This window comes from Neofelis nebulosa, chromosome 4 (genome assembly GCF_028018385.1).
Source record: "Neofelis nebulosa isolate mNeoNeb1 chromosome 4, mNeoNeb1.pri, whole genome shotgun sequence".
In the NCBI taxonomy this organism is placed as follows: domain Eukaryota; kingdom Metazoa; phylum Chordata; class Mammalia; order Carnivora; family Felidae; genus Neofelis; species Neofelis nebulosa.
The window spans coordinates 138,060,227-138,078,280 of record NC_080785.1 but is presented as its reverse complement, the minus strand read 5'-3'; the positions used below and the strand labels follow the sequence as shown (position 1 = coordinate 138,078,280).

At 45.4% G+C, this 18,054-nt stretch overlaps 1 protein-coding gene across 3 annotated transcripts in view; it reads right to left on the bottom strand.

Annotated features, from left to right (window-relative positions):
* Positions 1-291: 291 nt before the first annotated feature.
* Positions 292-18,054, bottom strand: part of ADAMTS9 (ADAM metallopeptidase with thrombospondin type 1 motif 9) — a 163,410-nt gene continuing 145,647 nt past the window's right edge. For all 3 annotated transcript variants that reach the window (XM_058726271.1, XM_058726273.1, XM_058726272.1), the window contains 3 exons: positions 13,382-13,486; positions 3,664-3,758; positions 292-1,810 (listed from right to left, as the gene is read on the bottom strand). In XM_058726271.1, coding sequence (XP_058582254.1) covers positions 3,669-3,758; positions 13,382-13,486 — 195 coding nt within the window. In that variant the 3' untranslated portion in view covers positions 292-1,810; positions 3,664-3,668. The remainder of the gene's footprint in view (positions 1,811-3,663; positions 3,759-13,381; positions 13,487-18,054) is intronic.

Genomic DNA, 18,054 nt, shown 5'->3' with positions numbered 1-18,054 from the left:
CTATATAAAATCAACAATCAAGCCCCTAAACCCACTGAAATCTCCTGTTTTGTTTGTTCATCTGTTCCCCATCACACAGACTCTTTCAGAAGAGACAAGTGATTTGAAGGGTGAAAACGCAGACCTGAGGGACAGACCCTGTCCCTTATCGACCTCTGGAATGGCAACTGTAATGGATGGGATTAAGAAAATGTGCATTTCTTCTCAATCCGGCAACCTTAAAAAAAAAAAAAAAACAGATATATTTTCATTCCTACTTGAATCAAGAGTCCAGAAACCACGTGAAACACAAATGTTTGGATGTGGTCATGGTATTTATTCATAGTATATTTTCACAATGTATTAATAAAGGAGAATAACACTTATTCATACACCGAGTATAACTTCTTATGGAGCACTCTGGAGTTCGTTTGGGGGTTGGAGGATACTCCCAGGTTCTTTCTAATCGCTTTGGGTTTTGGACGTGGGCAGGATTTCAAACACTGAAGGTCTGCCACGGGTCATTGGCAATGACTCCCCTTCAATCAGGTTGGAAGGGCTGAGAGACACTGACTTCAGGACTTCCATTTTGGATGTAAGTAACAAGGAGTGGGTTAATGGAAGATTGGAAAGACTCAGGTGTCTTCCATTCCACGGTTTACGTCTTCTCACAAATGCTAACTACTGCAGCAGCCATGAACTGGCAGGGTCTCAGGCGCATGGCCTGAAGAAAAGTCATGTCACCAGTTAATGCGTTTAGGCAGAAGGCAGTCCTGACGATGAGGAACTAGTTTTGAACTTCTCCAGGTGTGCTGGGAGTGCTGAAGGTCACCCCATCCTGAGCATCCTCTGTCTTGCAGCTGATAAACGGGGACACCATTTTAGAACGTCTTGGCAAAATGTCGAGAGGATCTCACTTTCTCAATATCACTCTGTAATGCAGTGGCTTTGGGGTCTCCTCCATTTAACTTCAGAGAGATCTAGGCACCATGAACTGAAGCAAAGTATTAATAACAGTAACAAAAAGAACAGAGTCCAATCCTCTTCCAAAACAAGCGTGTCCAAAAATAAGAACAAGTGGTCTTACTTTTCCAAGTGATTCTGTCCGTTGCATTCTGTCCTTCTATGCCTCCCTTTTATTAAAAGTGTTTACATTTCTGAGTCTGGTGATCACTTAAATATATACATTATATAGCACCAAGGCAGCAATTTTTTTCCCAGAGATCACATGAAACTGAATAGTTAACATAACTAATAGCTGGTACAATCTGTGACATCGCTAAATTACTTGTGGGCGGATACTTTCCTAGAAATGCCAAAATACACTCACACGACTCTGTAGCACCTTGATGGCAGCTAGGTTGTTTTAAAAAGACAAATTACAATTTCTTAAAGGTCACAATAAAATATTTACAGATAGAAAGTAAACAATAGTGTACCGTGATAATGAAGGATCACTTTTGTCATAGTACTACATATAATGTAGAGTACGTAAAATGCAGTGATTTGACTGCAAGGGACAACATAATGCAAAAAGCAGTCATAATAGAATCATTTTACGTACAAAAATATTACATCACAATAAATAATTTCAAACATAAATATTAAACTTTACATCATTAGGATATTCCACATATATATACACACACACACATATATACAGATATATATGTGTGTGTGTGTATATATATGTATATATGTGCATATGTACACACACACACACACACACACTCATACAAGTCCTCACACACCCACACGCACACAAATTTAAGGTGGAGGTATTGCATTACTATCCTTCATCCATCCCATAATGGCTTCCTTTTCAGAGCACCTGGAAATAAACAAACCAAATAAGAAAAGTAAATGTCCTGTATCAACTGCGGTAAGTCAAGAGTAGATAAGCCAAAGATTTTTACGTACAGAATTTAAAAAATGACACTTGTTAACTTCTCTGGATTTTTAAAGTGATATGTGTCTGCTATAGGAACATGGACGTTTCAGGGGAGTATACAGAAGAAAATAGACTCCTAGCCTGAAATCCCCCACGTGAGATAATGCTTTTCAAATATTGGCACCTTTCCTTCTAGTTTTTTTCCTAGACATGCATGTAAATATTATAATATACACTCACTCAAATTTTACTACACATAAACACACACAATACCATTTTACTAGATATCAAATATGTAAAATACATTTAAAATGGGAATCTCTAGTGGACACCTGCTGACTTTGCCTGTCTCCATCCCATCTCATCTTTCCTGATAACAATCGCCTCTTTCCTCTTCTAAAGGAAGCTGTCAATCACCTGACTCCAGGTGGGTACATGAGTTCAGGACATTGTCTCCTGGACATGGTGATTGGTTCAGAGGTGCCCATGTGGCAAACAAGAGCCTGAGTTCTTGTGCAGAATGAATGCTGGATGTGAGCGTTTTTTGGGGGGCAGCTCATGGTGTTGGGGAAATGGTCTGCCTGAGAATGAAGCAAGCCTTGTTGACTAATGGGAGAAAAAATGAGTACTGATGACTCCGTTTGAGCCTCTGGATCCAGCTATGCCTGCAGCTAGCCCACTGCTTGGATTTCTCAGTTCCTTAAGATGAAAGTTCCTTTTTTTCCTGTTGCCTCTTGCAATAAAAACAATCCTAACTGAAGATCATAGTTTTGACTACGGATTTCAATTAAACTGAAACACTGATACACAAATGTCAAGTAGGTACTCCTGTGTCAGGATCTTGAAGAGCCCTCCAGGAGAATGGACTGCTGAAAGCTTGAAATAAGTTGCAGAAGGGTCACATGAGTTGGCTGAACTCATACCTTGTAGCGGAAGGCGCGGGGACCAGAAAATGAGTGACCGATTCATTCCTCTGCCCAGCAGAGGGAGCACTTGCCAGCATAATGTAGTGAGACCAGGAATTCTCAAACCTTCACCCGCATGACTCTCTTGTGGATTTGTTAAAATACAGATTCTGGTTTTGTAAGTCCAGGGGAAGGCCTGAGATTCTGCATTCCAACAAGTTCCCAGGTGATGCTGATCATGCCAGTCCTTGGATGACATGCTGAGTCACAAGCGTGTGGAACAGAGCATTAATTGAGAGCACTGGCTTTGGTGTAGGACACTGATGGGTTCCGCCGAAGGAATCTATTGTGATCGTAAGCAAGCTACTTAATTATGTGGGCCTGAGCTTCTATCTGTGCAATGAGGGTAAGTGGCCCCTCTTGTGGCTTTACTATGAGGTTCAATGAAATAATGCCAACAAAGTGTTCAGCCTGGTGCCTGGCACAGTCACAGCTCAATGAATGTCATGAATATTATTAATGCAGTACTCTCGGGCAGTATCTCAAAAGTTAATCCGTAAGTCACTTGAATCAGAATTCCCTGTATCAAAAATACAGATTCTTAGATGTGCCAGAGACCTCAGGACCTCTAGAGATGGAGCCTGGTTAAGTTTTTAAAGAAAAACTGCAGAGGAATCTGATGCAGAAAGCCTAGGGACCTCCTATCCACGGGCGGAGAACAGATGAACAGGGCAGATGAACAGGAAAGAAAAAGTTACAACAGCCAGTCAGTTTCAAGATGCTTAATAGTAACCTTTCCGGGGGCAGATGACTTGGCTACATTTGCTAATCGTGAGTTTACAAAATAAGAGAGAGAGAGAGAGAGAGAGAAACGTGGGACCTACTTACCTTAACTATAAAATTCGAACCTCCAGGCCAGTGCCAGAGGACGGAGTACATTTTCCACAGTAGCCACCGCATTTTCCCATGACTCGGGTACCGTCCTGCAAGAAAACGCATGCTCTCAGACTCCCTGCCCGACTAGTGTTTCCAAGGCTTGCGCTGGCTTTTTGGACATCTTTCTTGCATGCACGGGAGGGAGGTAGGCCTTCTGAATAGAAGCAGACCCCAACGTCCCCACACGGTCTAAAGCAGAGGCTGACAAACTATGGTCTGTGGGTCCAATCCAGCTTGCCACCTGTTTCTGTGTGGCTCGTCAATCATCAATCAAGAAGAGCGTTGACATTTTTTCAACGGCGAGAAGAAGCAAACCAAGAACCGAATCTCCTGACATTTGAAAATTGTACGAAATTCAAGGTTCAGTATCCATAATCAAGTTTTTTAAAAAAAAAATTTTTTTTCAACGTTTTTTATTTATTTTTGGGACAGAGAGAGACAGAGCATGAACGGGGGAGGGGCAGAGAGAGAGGGAGACACAGAATCGGAAGCAGACTCCAGGCTCTGAGCCATCAGCTCAGAGCCCGACGCGGGCTCGAACTCACGGACCGTGAGATCGTGACCTGAGCTGAAGTCGGACGCTTAACCGACTGCGCCACCCAGGCGCCCCCATAATCAAGTTTTATTGGAACACAGCCATGTTCATTCATTCACTTAATGTCTGTGCCTGCTTCCAGGCTGTAAGAGCAGGATGGACGGTGGTGACAGCTCTCATTGCTTTGCACCGCGACTCAGCATAATGCAAACCACAGGGGCACAGGGGTGGCTTAACAGTGTTTGCAATGCTGTGCGTGTTGCCATATCCTAACATTGTATTTTGTTTCATTACCAGCGCATACCATCGTGTCAGAACAAGAAACGGAAAGGGACTGTGTATGTTGCTCTTTTAAGGCACTGTTGTATGTGAGCTATTCTGTTATCAAACTTAGATGGCAAAGCATTGTGTTTCTCATGCAATGACACCACAGCTGTGCCAGGAGAATACAATATACACCATCATCACCAACCTCAGCCTCAGCACACGTTTCCAACTCACAAGGAAAGCCATGGTCATAAATTTAGAAAATTCAAAACCGAAGATCTCACCGTAGCATTGTTTCTTCCCAACGATAAAAAAGTGAAACCGAGTAGGGGCACCTGGGTTAAGCAACTGACTGCGGCTCAGGTCACGATCTCACGGTTCGTGGGTTTGAGCCCCGCGTCGGGCTCAGTGCTGACAGCTCAGAGCCTGGAGCCTGCTTTGGGCTCTGTGTCTCCCTCTCTCTGCCCTCCCCTGCTCATGGTCTGTCTCTCTCTGTCTCTCAAAAAATAAATAAACATTAAGAAATTAAAAAAAAAAATGAAACTGAGTAAAAATAATGAAATCAAGTAAGTTTCCAAGTGGCTGATGCATTAGCTAAGCCGGGAAAACAGTTTGCCCCATGGTGAGTTAAAGCCATCCTTGTTTCATTGTTAACAGCTGAACAAATGCGTCCAGAGAAAATAAATTGTTCAAGACTACAATCGTTTTCGGGAGGAAAACAGTTGCTTGAAAAATCGATGACACTGGCAGTAACATCAATAATCAATTAAAACACGAGGCAAATAATTTGGGGGGGGGGTGTTGTTTTTTGTTTTTGGCTCCTGATGAGCTGATAGGTACGTATTATGGATATCATTCAGTTGTTTATTTGAGATGTTGCTGAGCGTGAAGTGACTTGGCTTCCGTGAATAGTCTGTGTGAAATGAATTCAGGCAAGACAATTTCAAAGAGGCTGAGAAAACACTAGCACAGAACAGCTGAAGTGGAATCTACCAAGATGTGTTGGCAACTGACAGTGGTAAGAAAGTATGTGAACGCAGAGAAAGCTTTAGTTGGTCAAATTTACAAAGCTCATAAAAATGTAAGGTGTCTGAAGCCTATAATCACTTAACGTATTATCCATCAGTAGGTGCTTGGTGGAAAAGAGAAGAATCCATCAGGTGTTACAGAGCCAGGATGAACAGCTTTCGCTACCATGACCTTATCCATCATCAGTTTTATAAACTTTCCTTGTCAGAACTAGAAACGGAATGCCCTGACCCATGCTGCCATCTAGCAGTTTGATAACTTAGCAGTGGACAGGTTTGACCGTGAACTTTCGAGCTCAGAGCTGGGATTAACATTTTTTTCTGAACGAGAACTGCTCTCAGTCGCTGTAATTGGACACCCCCCTGGCTGTGCGCATTAGCTTTTGCTATGGATCTGACAATATTTCTTAGGGAATGGAATCTGAATTTCAAGGCAAAAGTGCATTTACAGGCACAGCTTACCCTGGGGTAAAGTCATTTTAACATCAATTAACATTGTTCCAATCGTAAGTAGGGTGAAGCCGCTTTACGTGCTCTCCATTCTGCTGAGAATGAAGACAAGAAGCCGTATCTCAGGCCACGTACATTTTTGGTGAATGTACTTTCTGAGCTCGAGTGGCAGCACCTGCACCATGTTCTGGACTTTGGGCAAAGTGCCGAGCAAATTTCATATCTCAAAATCCATTTAACAAAGCATTTGAGAAGCCTCTATCTCGCCTTCAATGGCAAGGGCTTAATCTGTGATGCAATGACGTACAAAAGGGCGAATACCAAGAGAAAAATCGAATAGGATTCTAGAAATGCTTGCCAAGGTGTGAATATGCTCAATTAAAAGGACATGGTTGTGGACTATATCAGTGTTTGACAATACCTATTTGTGTAAAAGAAAGTTTATAAAGATGAAATGCAGAAAATCTCATCGCTGACCCGCATTAACAAATACTTACCATCAACTTTGATAACAGAGAATTAAGCAAAATATGCAGCTAGTTTAAGCAAAATATGATCATTTCTGAATATTCTATGGTTCTCACTGGTAAGTATGTTTACCAAAAAATGTACTCAATTATTATTTTTAAAATTGAATCAATAAAAATGTTGTGCAAATTTGTTTTCACTCTTGTCATATAAATACATATACAATTAGCACTGATTTTTGCCCCCTGGCTGGCAAAGTCTAAAATATTTATAAGTATTCATTATTCAGTTTTTCACAGAAAAAGTTTGCTGGCCTGCGGTCGATCCCTTCCTGACTCTCCAGATGCTATCATTTCCCTCCACCCCACCCCTGACCTCTGCCTTTCGTTGGGTTGTTCTTCTGACGTGCCCCTTATAACACAGGGCCTTTGCACATGCAATACCATGGCCTATGCCTGGAACTCTCTTCCGTGTCCCTTGCCCATCTGTGTACACTGGACCACCCCAGTTTTTGACTGTTAAATTCTTCAGAACCCAGCCTAGCAGCCACTTTCTCTTAAAAATCTTCCTTACCCAGTTACCTACCACATAGCATCCTATAAAACTGGGTAATACTTTCTTTACATCTGTCTTCCTGCTAGAATGTAAGTCCCACAATGGCAAGGTCAATGTCTTCTTTTGCTTTTAAAGTTTATTTATTTTAAGAGAAAGAGAGAGAGTGAGAGAGAAAGAGACAGCCAGTGAGCATCCTCATGGGAGGGGCAGAGAGAGAGGGAAAAAGAATCCTAAGCAGTCTCTGCACTGTCAGCGCAGAGCCCAATGTGGGGCTCGAACCCCAAGAATCATGAGATCATTACCTGAGCTGAAACCAAGAGTCGAACGCTTAACCAACTGAGCCACCCAGGTGCTCAAGGCCAATGTCTTTTTAAATTTCAAGGTCTCTAGAACCCAACAGTGTATGGCTCAGGCTGAGACTAAATACAGATTTCTTAAATGAATGAATGAATGAATGAATGAGAGGCTGAAGCTGATATACACTCTTCTTTTTGACCCGCAATTCAGATCGCTTGCTGAATTAATTCCCCTAACCCTTTACCATGCTGTGACGAACTCCTTGTCTAATTGTGACATCATATCTCACTGTGTAAATTTCCCATGTTGTGTTAGCCACCCCCCACCCTTTCATTCCTGCACAATGTTTGGCATCTTGGATGGTTCACATTTTTCACTGTCGAGAGAAACACTGTGATGAACTATACTTGTGCCTGCATTTCAGGATATCTTCAGGCTACATTCCCAGAATCGGGTCAAGGTCATGAAGGTTTGGTTCATATTGCCAAACTGTGAAAGTCTCTTGCAAATTAACGGATAATCTTGTTTAAAAACAAAGGGAAGAAAAGCTCTGTCAATTTAACAAAGAGAACAAAATAGTTTCTCTCCCTTTTAAAAATTTGCTTGCCTTTGATTATGAGTGATGTTGAGTTGGAAGAGTGATCTATTTCTAAAACTCAAATTGGTTCTGCCTTTTAAACTTTTTTTTTTAACATTTTTATTTATTTATTTTTTAATGTTTATTCATTTTTGAGGGGGGGAGGAGCCAAGAGAGAGGGAGACACAGAATCGGAAGCAGGCTCCAGGCTCTGAGCTGTCAGCACAGAGCCAGACGTGGGGCTTGAACCCACGAACTGTGAGGTCATGATCTGAGCAGAAGTCGGAGGCTTAACCGACTGAGCCACCCAGGCGCCCCTAACCGGTCCTGCTTTTAGGGGCCCGTATTAATTCTGGAGCCAATCTGATACCATCAACTGGATGTGATGCCAGACCAGCCAGCCTTCCAACTAGGAACCTTCTCTGGAGGCTAAATCGCTGGCCTGTGGGTCTTCAGAATGCTGATGTGCTGTGAATGTCTTCTGTCTCACACAAGCTCATGCTTTCTTCACACTCTCTCTGGACCCAGCAGTAGAGAGAACCACAGTCAGACTGCCTGGGGCTTGTATTGCATGTTTAAGCAACTCTCTAAGCCTCAGTTTCTTAGAACATCTGTAAAATGGGGGTAATATTTGTCTGCCCTCAGAGATCTGCTATAAAAGCAAGAATGTATGCAAAGTGCTTAGCAGAGTTCTTGGCCTGATGTGCGTGCTCAAAAAATACTAGCTATTATTATCGTAAAGGTAGTTTTTCATGTGTGGATCTCCATCATAGCCTTTTCTCATGAAGAAGGAGAAAAGTCTGGGTAATTATACAGGTGCTGATAATGGCTTTGCAATGTTCATGCTATTTCACTAATCGGGACTCTGTTAATGTGATTTAGATCAAGTCTGAGCTAAAACTTATCATTTTTACTACAGAACACAAAGAAAAAAACATACTAAGAGAATGATTAGCATAAATATGATTGTCATGGAAACAGTGCCTATTTCAGAGAAAAAGGTATGCTTTCCAGCATCTTAGAAGTACCTACTCACATACAATGAAACACTAATTATAAATCATTTTTATTTTCTTCATTAAAGCAAGTACTCTAAAAATCTCTTTTCAGTGAATATTTTGTTAGCTTAGTTTGAACTGTTACATATAATTAAAACGAGAGATTCTCTGCTCCATTATGAATAGTTTGTATTTCATACTTTTCGTAAATGTTTCTGGTTTCCTCCATCAACGTGAGGTAGGCTTCGTGATTTTACTTGTGATTTTCTGGAAGCGGGTTGATTTGCATTTCTTTCTTTTTTTTTTTTTTAGTTTACTTATTTATTTTGAGAAAGAGAGAACATATAAGCAGGGTAAGGGTAAGGACAGAGAAAGAGGGAGGGAAAGAATTCCAAGCAGTCTCCGCACGGTCAGCGCAGAGCCTGACGCGGGGCTCGAACTCACAAACTGTGAGATCATGACCTGAGCCCAGATCAAGAGTCAGATGCTTAACTGACTGAGCCATCCAGGCGCCCCTGATTTACATTTCTTTGGAGTGTGCTGGTGGTGAACTGCCCATAAAACATGGGAGGTATATATATTTCCCCAATATAACCCTACACAGTCACATATATGTGAATATACACATTGTTTAATATTTAGAATATATTTAAATCTCTAACTTCTACAGGAACGTATGGAAGAAAAAGTACACATGTCTAAAATGTCATTTTTCCCTCCTGGCCTGCACTATGATTTCTATGTTTGCAGACAGTGGGATTTTCACAAGTGAACTACGAGGTAGGAGGCAGTACATGGAAGATGAATGAGCATTGACTCCGGACCACATATACACTTGCACCCTGACCCAACACGTTCAACTCGTGTTCCCTTAACTCCACTGGTTGTAAATGAGCTGCAAGATATGGGAAGCAAAAACAATATAGAAACAGGGAGGGGGGCACAACGTAAGAGCCTCTTAAATCTGGAGAACACACAGAGGGTTCTGGAGGGGTAGTTCGGGGGGGGGGGCGGATGGGCTAAATGGGTAAGGGGCCTTAAGGAACGTACTCCTGAAATCACAGTTGCACTACATGCTAACTCACTTGGATGTAAATTAAAAAAATAAATTAAAAAGAGATATGAATTGAGGCCATCTCCTCTATGACAATGCAAAATTCATTAACTTTTAATTTCAAAGCAGTTCTTCAATCTACAACCCTCCCTCAGCGTAAGGAATGTCTGTGAGGCCCCAGGGCCAGGCAGCCAGGCCTCAGAAACACAGGCCCCGCCCCTCGCCCCTTGCTGACCCCACAAATTCCCCAGGCCTGCAAAGAAGCAAGAAGACTGGTGGGCACCTCTCCCATGTGGCCTGAAGTGAACCTCCCTTCGCTCTGCTCAGCTCTCAAGGCTGTTCCAGAACCTCCTCCTGGAGGTTCAGATAGCAGCTCTGAGGATGGGCGTGGGGAGCCCCGGGAGACCTCTGGATGGGGCTGAGGGCCTTTTCGTATCCTGAGCACATCTGTGAGCTGAGGGGGCACAGAATGTCAGTGGCAGAGGAGCTCCGAATTCCAACATCTCCTTTCCGGTCTCACATCCGGGCCATGCTCCCCTTTCTGTGGGTGTCCCCCTCACACACAAGCAGGGTAGAAACTCTAGTTCCTGTGCACAGCAGGTGCAGCTAAAGCACCGCTGGGAAATAGGGTTGTCCCTCGCTCCCAGGTGGGGCGGGGACCCACCTGGTGCTCTGGGGCGCCAGCCACCAGAAGTGATTCTGGTGATTCGGTTTTACCCTGGACAACTGGAGTCTTCCTCTAGTTTTGCTGGGGAAAAACATTTTATTGCCAACCAGGTTTGGAGAATTGAGGTTTTCACCGCGGCTTTTTCTTTGAAGCTCTCAGCAGAAGACCGTAGGAAAGTAAGGGAGGATGATCGGAGGCCGAATCAAAGCAGGGCCTCAGTCCCTCGGGGCAACACGCGAGTACGTAATGGTGGGAGCAGGACATTGCAGGGTTTTGCAAAGTGTGTTCTAAGGAATACCAGGTTATTCGGGGGCAACTAAAAAGTGTAACTTTGAAAAGAAGCTTCTGGGGTTGGTCTAACTCAGGCCAACAGTTCTGGAAACGTGGGCAGAGACCAGGGCCATCAGCACCACCCAGGAAACTGCTGGAAATGTCCATTTTGGGCCCTTCCTGAGGCTGGCTGTGCTTTTAACTAGCACAGCAGGTGATGCACGCTCCAGTTTGAGAACCGCTGATTTAGGGCAACACTGGTTTCGATAAAGTCACACAGGCTTCCTTCCTGTATACTTCATTCCAACCTTTAGTAAGCTCAGGCTTATCGTGCCTCTTCAAGAAGCAAATAAAATCTACAATTTTCTTCCAAATGTCATTGGCCAGGGAGGCCTGTGTTCGGGGCGCGTAGTCAGGGGATGCTGCTCTGAGAGCCCCTCAAGCAGGTGAGGCACACAGGGCAGCACGTGGCACGGCAACCAGGAGCCACAGATAGCTCCGGCCGGGCTCCCAGGGATTCACAAGGAGTGCTCAGCAGACCCTGGAGATTACTTTTTGAGCTCCGGCTCTCCGGGCTGTCACAGAACACCAAGAGTTTTGGTTTTTTTTTTCTTTCTTTCTTTCTTTTTTTTTTTTTTTTTCCGGAACACCAAGATTTAAAAAAAGAAAAAAATGCTGGCAGGCAAATGTCAAACCAACCCCCTCCAGGAAAGGCGGAACTTCTCCCAAACGCTTGGGAAAACAGCCAACCCGTCTTTGCAGGGCAGTGATCATTCTCTCCAGAAGGTGGCGCTCTCCGCCGTAATTATTTTTAGGTTCTGGATGAAAACAATACTGATAAGGGCTGACAGGATTGAAACTTAGGTAACGGAGTCTACATAGACGGTTTCCTACGGAATCATGCTTCGTGTCTGACCACGTTTTGGGCAGTTAATGTTGTTGTCCCTCGGAGTGACTGAAACATAATATATGGCCCCTGGGGGGTAGTGGTGTGGAAGAACATAATCATTTGGTGGCACATTCTAAAGCAGGCGGGCCGTCTATCAGCTATCTTTATTCCTTTCAGTGCAAAGGAAAACGTTAAATGATTTACGAGCAATCAATGGGGACTGGCTTAGAGCAAGATGGGAGTCAGATTTTTCTTTTTTCTTTTTTTTTTCCATAGACAAATTTAACCCTGGAAGCTGAAAATTGGGACTCTAGAAACTCAGGGATTCCCCTGGGAAGTCACAATTGGATGTTTCGTCCCTTCCTGGGGGGGGGGGGGCGAGGAACAGCTTGAATTTCTTCTTTATATTCATTTTGATAAGGTTTAGCAGATAAAAATACAGGGCACTGAGTTAGATGTAAGTTTCAAATAAGCAACAAGTAATCTTTTTAGAATAAATATGTCCCACACAGTGTTTAAGACATGCATGTAGTAAAAAGAAAAAATGTTCCTTGCTTATTTGAAATTCAAATTTAACTGGGCGTCCTCTACTTCATCCGGCAACCCTACTCTGGAATGATAACCCCCTTCCCCGTTCTCTTCCTCTTTGTCCTCCCCCAGCCACATTTCTGAGGAGACCCCGTGTGAGGGTCACGGCTGAAGCAGGACCTGGGACCACAGGCCATACTCTGGTAAATTTCCCCTTTGTCGTTGGGGTCAGGTTCCTGTCGCAGGTTCTCAGAACTGAGGGAAGGCTGGAACACGCAGCAGTTTCTGTCCTGGGTATATACAAGGGGAGTTAAAAATTCTACCCCTGGGAGGTTCCCATTCAGTCAGTCTGGCTGGGGTCTGGGCACATGCATTTGAAACTTTTCCAGGGGATTCTGAGAAACACCGCCGAGACCAGGGTTTCTCAAGCTGTGCCTTGCTTATGATCCACCTGGAGACCTTGTTCAGCGGCAGATCTGGACTTAGAAGCCACGGGCCCCCAGAAACTGCATTTGCAACAAGCCTCAGGTGATGTTGATGCTCTATGTGGACCACACCTTGAGTGGCAGGATTTTTGAGCATGAAAACCTGGTAACTGTGAAACCCCTGAGTGTTTCTCTAACGCCCTGCGAACATCACCTGATAACATCCCTACCTTCCAGCCTCTGTTGTACTTCCATTTTTTCTTACAACAACAACAACAACAAACAAACATCCTGTGCCCTACGTTCACAAAAGGAATCTAATGTTGGCTAATTGCAAGGTGTTGGAGCTGCACACTCTCTCAGAGGCTTCTTAACTGCTTTCAGCTTCTCCGTTAGGCATCGTCCAATTACTTGGATGGTTCACAGGTTGAGGACTCAGGGAAGGATTCACCAGAAGTGAAGCAAGGCTCTTTGGGATAAACTCAACTTACACTTGCTTCACCTTCAATTTATGTCCTAAATTTCCTTCCTGACACTTTGCAAAATAGTTTCAGCAAGTGGGAAAGCGCGTTCATCCCTTTAGCACCACCACAACAGACCCGGCAAGGAAGGAAGGAAAGAGAAAAAAACAAAACCCAACGGAAGCCACTAGGTCACCTTACCGGGGACTTCTTAATGTCGGAGACCGCGTAGTTCCCTTGTGATATCCATCTGGCTGAGTCAGTTAAAGACAGGCCGGTCCCGTAAAGGTTGATGCTAAAACGACCCTGGAATAAATAGCCAATGAAAAAGACTTTTAGTCCACGTGATGTCCTAAGCAAAGGCCACACAATGAAGGGCCCTTGGAAAGGAGAAGGACATTAATTAATTACGATAGCTACTAATTAATGAGGGTGTTTTTTTTTTGGAAGGTGGGGGGAAGTCTGGGCCAGGCACTTTACATGCATGCTCGCAAGAGCTCTCTGAAGGCGTTCTCTTTACAGATGGGGAAACTAAGGCCCGGTGGAGGTGATTAGCTTCTGCAGGAGACAGTGCGAGGGCAACTCACATTTTCCTGACTTCAAAGTCCTCGCTCTCAACCAGCGCCATTCTGCCTCCCTAACCCAGCAATCCTGATGTTGCTCACAATTATCAGATTCCTTCAGGAACAAAATACCACAGTGTAATTTTTCTAACAAGATCTCGCTGCCAAAGCTTCCCGGGCCTCCGCTTCCCCGCCACGCTGAGCACTGCGCGCCCTAAGCACAGCAGGGCGGGACTTCAAAGGACAGGTGCGCTCTCCGGGACGGCCAGCAGAGGGCGCGCGCGGCCCGTTCTACACAGCCTGCAGCGGGACCGCCTCTCCCAGGCCGGGGATCCCGGATCCCAAACCGCTCCAGGATTCCTTTCAAAACCGGGCCTCGGTGTTTCCACGTTTATTACTAAGGAGACGCCGCCGCAGAGCTCCTCTCCTGCGTTGCCCATCTGTCTCTGTTTCTCCCTCGCTTGCAAAAATGACTCCACAAAGGCACCTGAAATACTTTGCTGAGGCTTCCTCGAACCCCACAAGGAGCGGTTTCAGAACTGAAAATGTTCTGCGCCAACACGCTCGCGGTGAATGTTTCCTCTCGGAACCTGACACGGTCCCGTACTTTGTCAAAGCAGTCTTTAATAAGGCGAGGCGGACTCCGCGCCAGCCAGGCCTATGGAAAAATCGGGCTCTTTCAGGGAGGGAGAGGGGGGGATGAAATCTCAGAACCTCAGTTTGTCCACCTGTAAAATGGAAGATAGTAACAGTATCTGCCTCAGCCTACTGTAGGGAGGGCTAAATGAAATTAGCCATGCTGCACACGGCTGGTACCTGACTTCAGAAATCCTGGTTATTGGTTGTTTTGTGTTGGGTGTCTCGCTCCAAGAGGAACAGTAGACTTAGGGGAGGGACTTGGTATTGCTTTATTTATATCAATAACAGTCTGTAACACATAGGCGGTTGATCGATTGTTAATAAATATTCCATCCTGGCTTGTCCACTATGACCTGGCAGGACTAGGGGTACCCTGCAGGCTCCCTCTCTGTGTCCATGCCATCACTATTTCCTAACCAGAGGTTATCAACCCCTTTGGAGCCTTAGATTCCACATGTATGACATGGGGACAAAATAACATTCCAATTCTCGGAAGTGATATGAGCATCGAAGTTAGTGGCTCTCCACAGGGGACGATTTTGCCCCTGGGGGGAAATTTGGCAATTATCTAGAGATCTTTCTGGTTGTCATAACTGGCAGGTGTGTGTGTGTGTGTGTGTGTGTGTTACTAGCATCTGGTGGGTAGAGACAGAGGTACTGCTAAATAGCCTGCGATGCACAGCACAGTCCCTACAACAGAGATCGATCCAGTCCAAAACACTGATAGTGCTGACAGTGAGAAACTCTGGTTGTGACAGTTTGGATTTTTCCTAGAATCCAGATTCCTCTCCTTTTCGTGTAGGCTTAACTTTCCTGAGTCCATCTGTAAAATGGGTTAGTAATGCCTACACTGCAAATAGGAGGGGGTGAGGTAGAAGGTATAATGCATGTAACTCATTACCTGGCACAGAGTAGGTGATATTTAAAAAGTATTTTTGGAAATTATGATGTACCCTACAGATGTTAGTGGTTGGTAGGTGAAGTGGCCTCAGTAAGTGTCCGTGACTGTGGCTGCCCTGAGGCACGAAGCCCAACGTTGCCCGGCCTCCTCAGATACACACCTCTCCCAGCTGTGCTCTCTTACCTGCTCTTTCCTTATTTCACTCTCCTGCCTGTCCTGAGGCCATGTTCACACCGTTCATTATGACCAGACCCCACTGCAACCGAGGATCCCTCTCTTTCTCCCCTTCCCATCCTGCTTCCCATACGGATGGTCTGTTCCCCCTGCACTGCAGGAGAAGGTAGCGTGATCTGCTTTGACCTCAAGGTTCGTGCAAGGTCCAGGCCCCTGACCTGCCTTGTGGCCCAAGAACTCCCCCCGCTGATCCGGGCGTCCGGTGTCTAAGCACCCTCCATACACACGTCTGGCTAGATCTGCCCTCTCGGAGCGGGTGACAGACCCGATGGAACGGGCAGTCTTCCTCCTCGTTCTCTTTCCACCTTTTCCAGCACAGGGGACCTACGTTTTCAGCTGATAATGACCACCTTAAGGGTCCCGTGAGGAGTGAAAACTTACTGTCCTCTGAGCTCCAGGTGAGACATCTTTGCCCCTACAGCCCTCATCTTCGAGGGGTAGAGGGTGGGGATGTTATAGCTACTACCTCCTGTGGCTGATTTAAGAGGGTAAAAGTAATTCCGGGTTATGCATGCACCAGAGGATCCAGAGGGATTTGCGAAAGATGTGCCTGAGACTAGGAGAGGTTTTGTTCTTTGTTCAGACAAAGGAGAAGGCTGCAAAGTCCTCTCTGCAAGTGGGGTCAGGCAGACCCGTCTGCCATCATGGATTTGCACTCAGACACATTTGGGATCAAATCCCGCCTCTACTGAGCACCAGCTGTGTGGGTTTGGGCAAGCCCCCTCCCCCCCACCCCCGGCGTCTCTGTGACTCCATTTTCTCATCTGAAAAGGGGGGACATTCTCACTGGTGGCTGCTGTGGGGTGACATGCCACACCGCCCTAGGAATGCTGAGCCAAGTCTAAACTCTAGTAAACACTCAGTAGATGCTACCAATTCCAGCATCAGTAACAGTAACGCCGCATCCCCTGTGGTCAGAAGAGGAAAACACATTCTGGCTACATTTCCTGTTGAGGGGCCTTGGGGGACCTGCTCTTACTGCTAAGTAAGTCGCCAAAGCCACAGTGTGAACGAGGAGGAAACAGCACATTCCCTTTGGCTTCTGTGCAATCAGCAGGTCACAGGAGGGGCCGACCGCTCCAAAGCTCCTCGCACAAGGGTGCTTCTTTGGACCTTTTCCTGGAAAACCCATCTGCAAAACTCAGGGCTTTCATCAGTATACGGAGTTGGTGCTCAATGAATGTCTAAGGGATTGAGTTCTGAAAACCCCTGATATGGCTTGAAGAACAGGCTAGGAAAAAATACAAATTAGCTTCTCATGGGCTTTGGGTTTTCTCATTTAGCAATTGCTTCAGGGTCAGGATTTAGCAAATCAATACGTTCATTTGTCTCTGAATTATTAAAAGAAATGAATGCAGATTACCTTTCATTTACCTAAACTTCCCCAAAGATGCGCAGAGAGAAACAAGAAGATCCTCAGACTTTTGAAAAAGGCAGGACAGGGCTAATCTATTAGCTGTTAAAATGCAACCCACACCAGTGGGGTGTTTGAAGTCATCTGCTGCTCTAAAGAAACAGCACTTCAAAAGTTTTCAATTCCTGGGTAATAGAGGAGAGGCCCCCTTTTACCATTATGTCCTTTGTTTATTTTCTTTCTCCCTGAGAGCTTCCTTTTCACTTCCCTAAAATGTTTAGCATTGCTTTCTGAAGCTGGGGGCTGAGAAAACACTTTGTTAAAAGAAAATTCAGATGTGTTTGTCTTCGGATGGTCTCTGATTGGGCCTAAACCCATCCTGGGGAGATGGTGTATTCCCAATGCAGCTCCCCGTCCTGGGATTCCCAATGCAGCTCCCCGTCCTGGTCCCCAGACTTTTGAAGGCCCGGGGGGCCGAGTGGGAAACTCCTGGCCCAGAGTTTAGCAACGGCCTCGTGAGGACCCCTTTCGAACCAAAGCCAGAACCGGGGCCAAGTTCTCCTGGCCGCAATCACGGAATTCGTCACGCCTTCTCAGGGCTGCAGCTTCTTGCAAAGATGATGCCGATTTTGCAAAAGTGGCGCCAGGCAGATCCTTACGACAGCGCGTTTCAAAATATCCACACCTCCAGAGCGGCAAGGGCGTGTGGCAGTGTGGCCGGGCAATGAGATGGCCGCTGAGCGGCTCTGCTGAACAGCAAATCCAGCAGACGATGGTAAACTTGCCCTTCGTCTGGACACTACACGTTTTATACATCTAAGGAGGGATAGCAGTTTTTCTGTCACACAACGTTTACAATTTGTAACGGCTGACCGTGGTGGTGGGTTAGAGCGCGCTTGTCCTGGCTTGCGAGAGCCGATCGTGTGCATTTCTGCCGGACTCCCCATTTGGGGACATAACGCTGGTGGCTTGAAATCAGTTACGGGGCGTGGGGGCGGGGCGGAGCGAGAGTATTTACACCTGGGAGGCTGGCAAAAATGCTACAAAGCAGGACTTGTGATTTTCTTAAAGAGCCAGTCATGAAGCCTATACCGGCCTGTCACTGACTGTATAACATTCACTCTGTGAACCAGCACGGTTTGTTTAAGCAAAGCCCCTGCCCTCTGATGCCTAATCTGCTTCC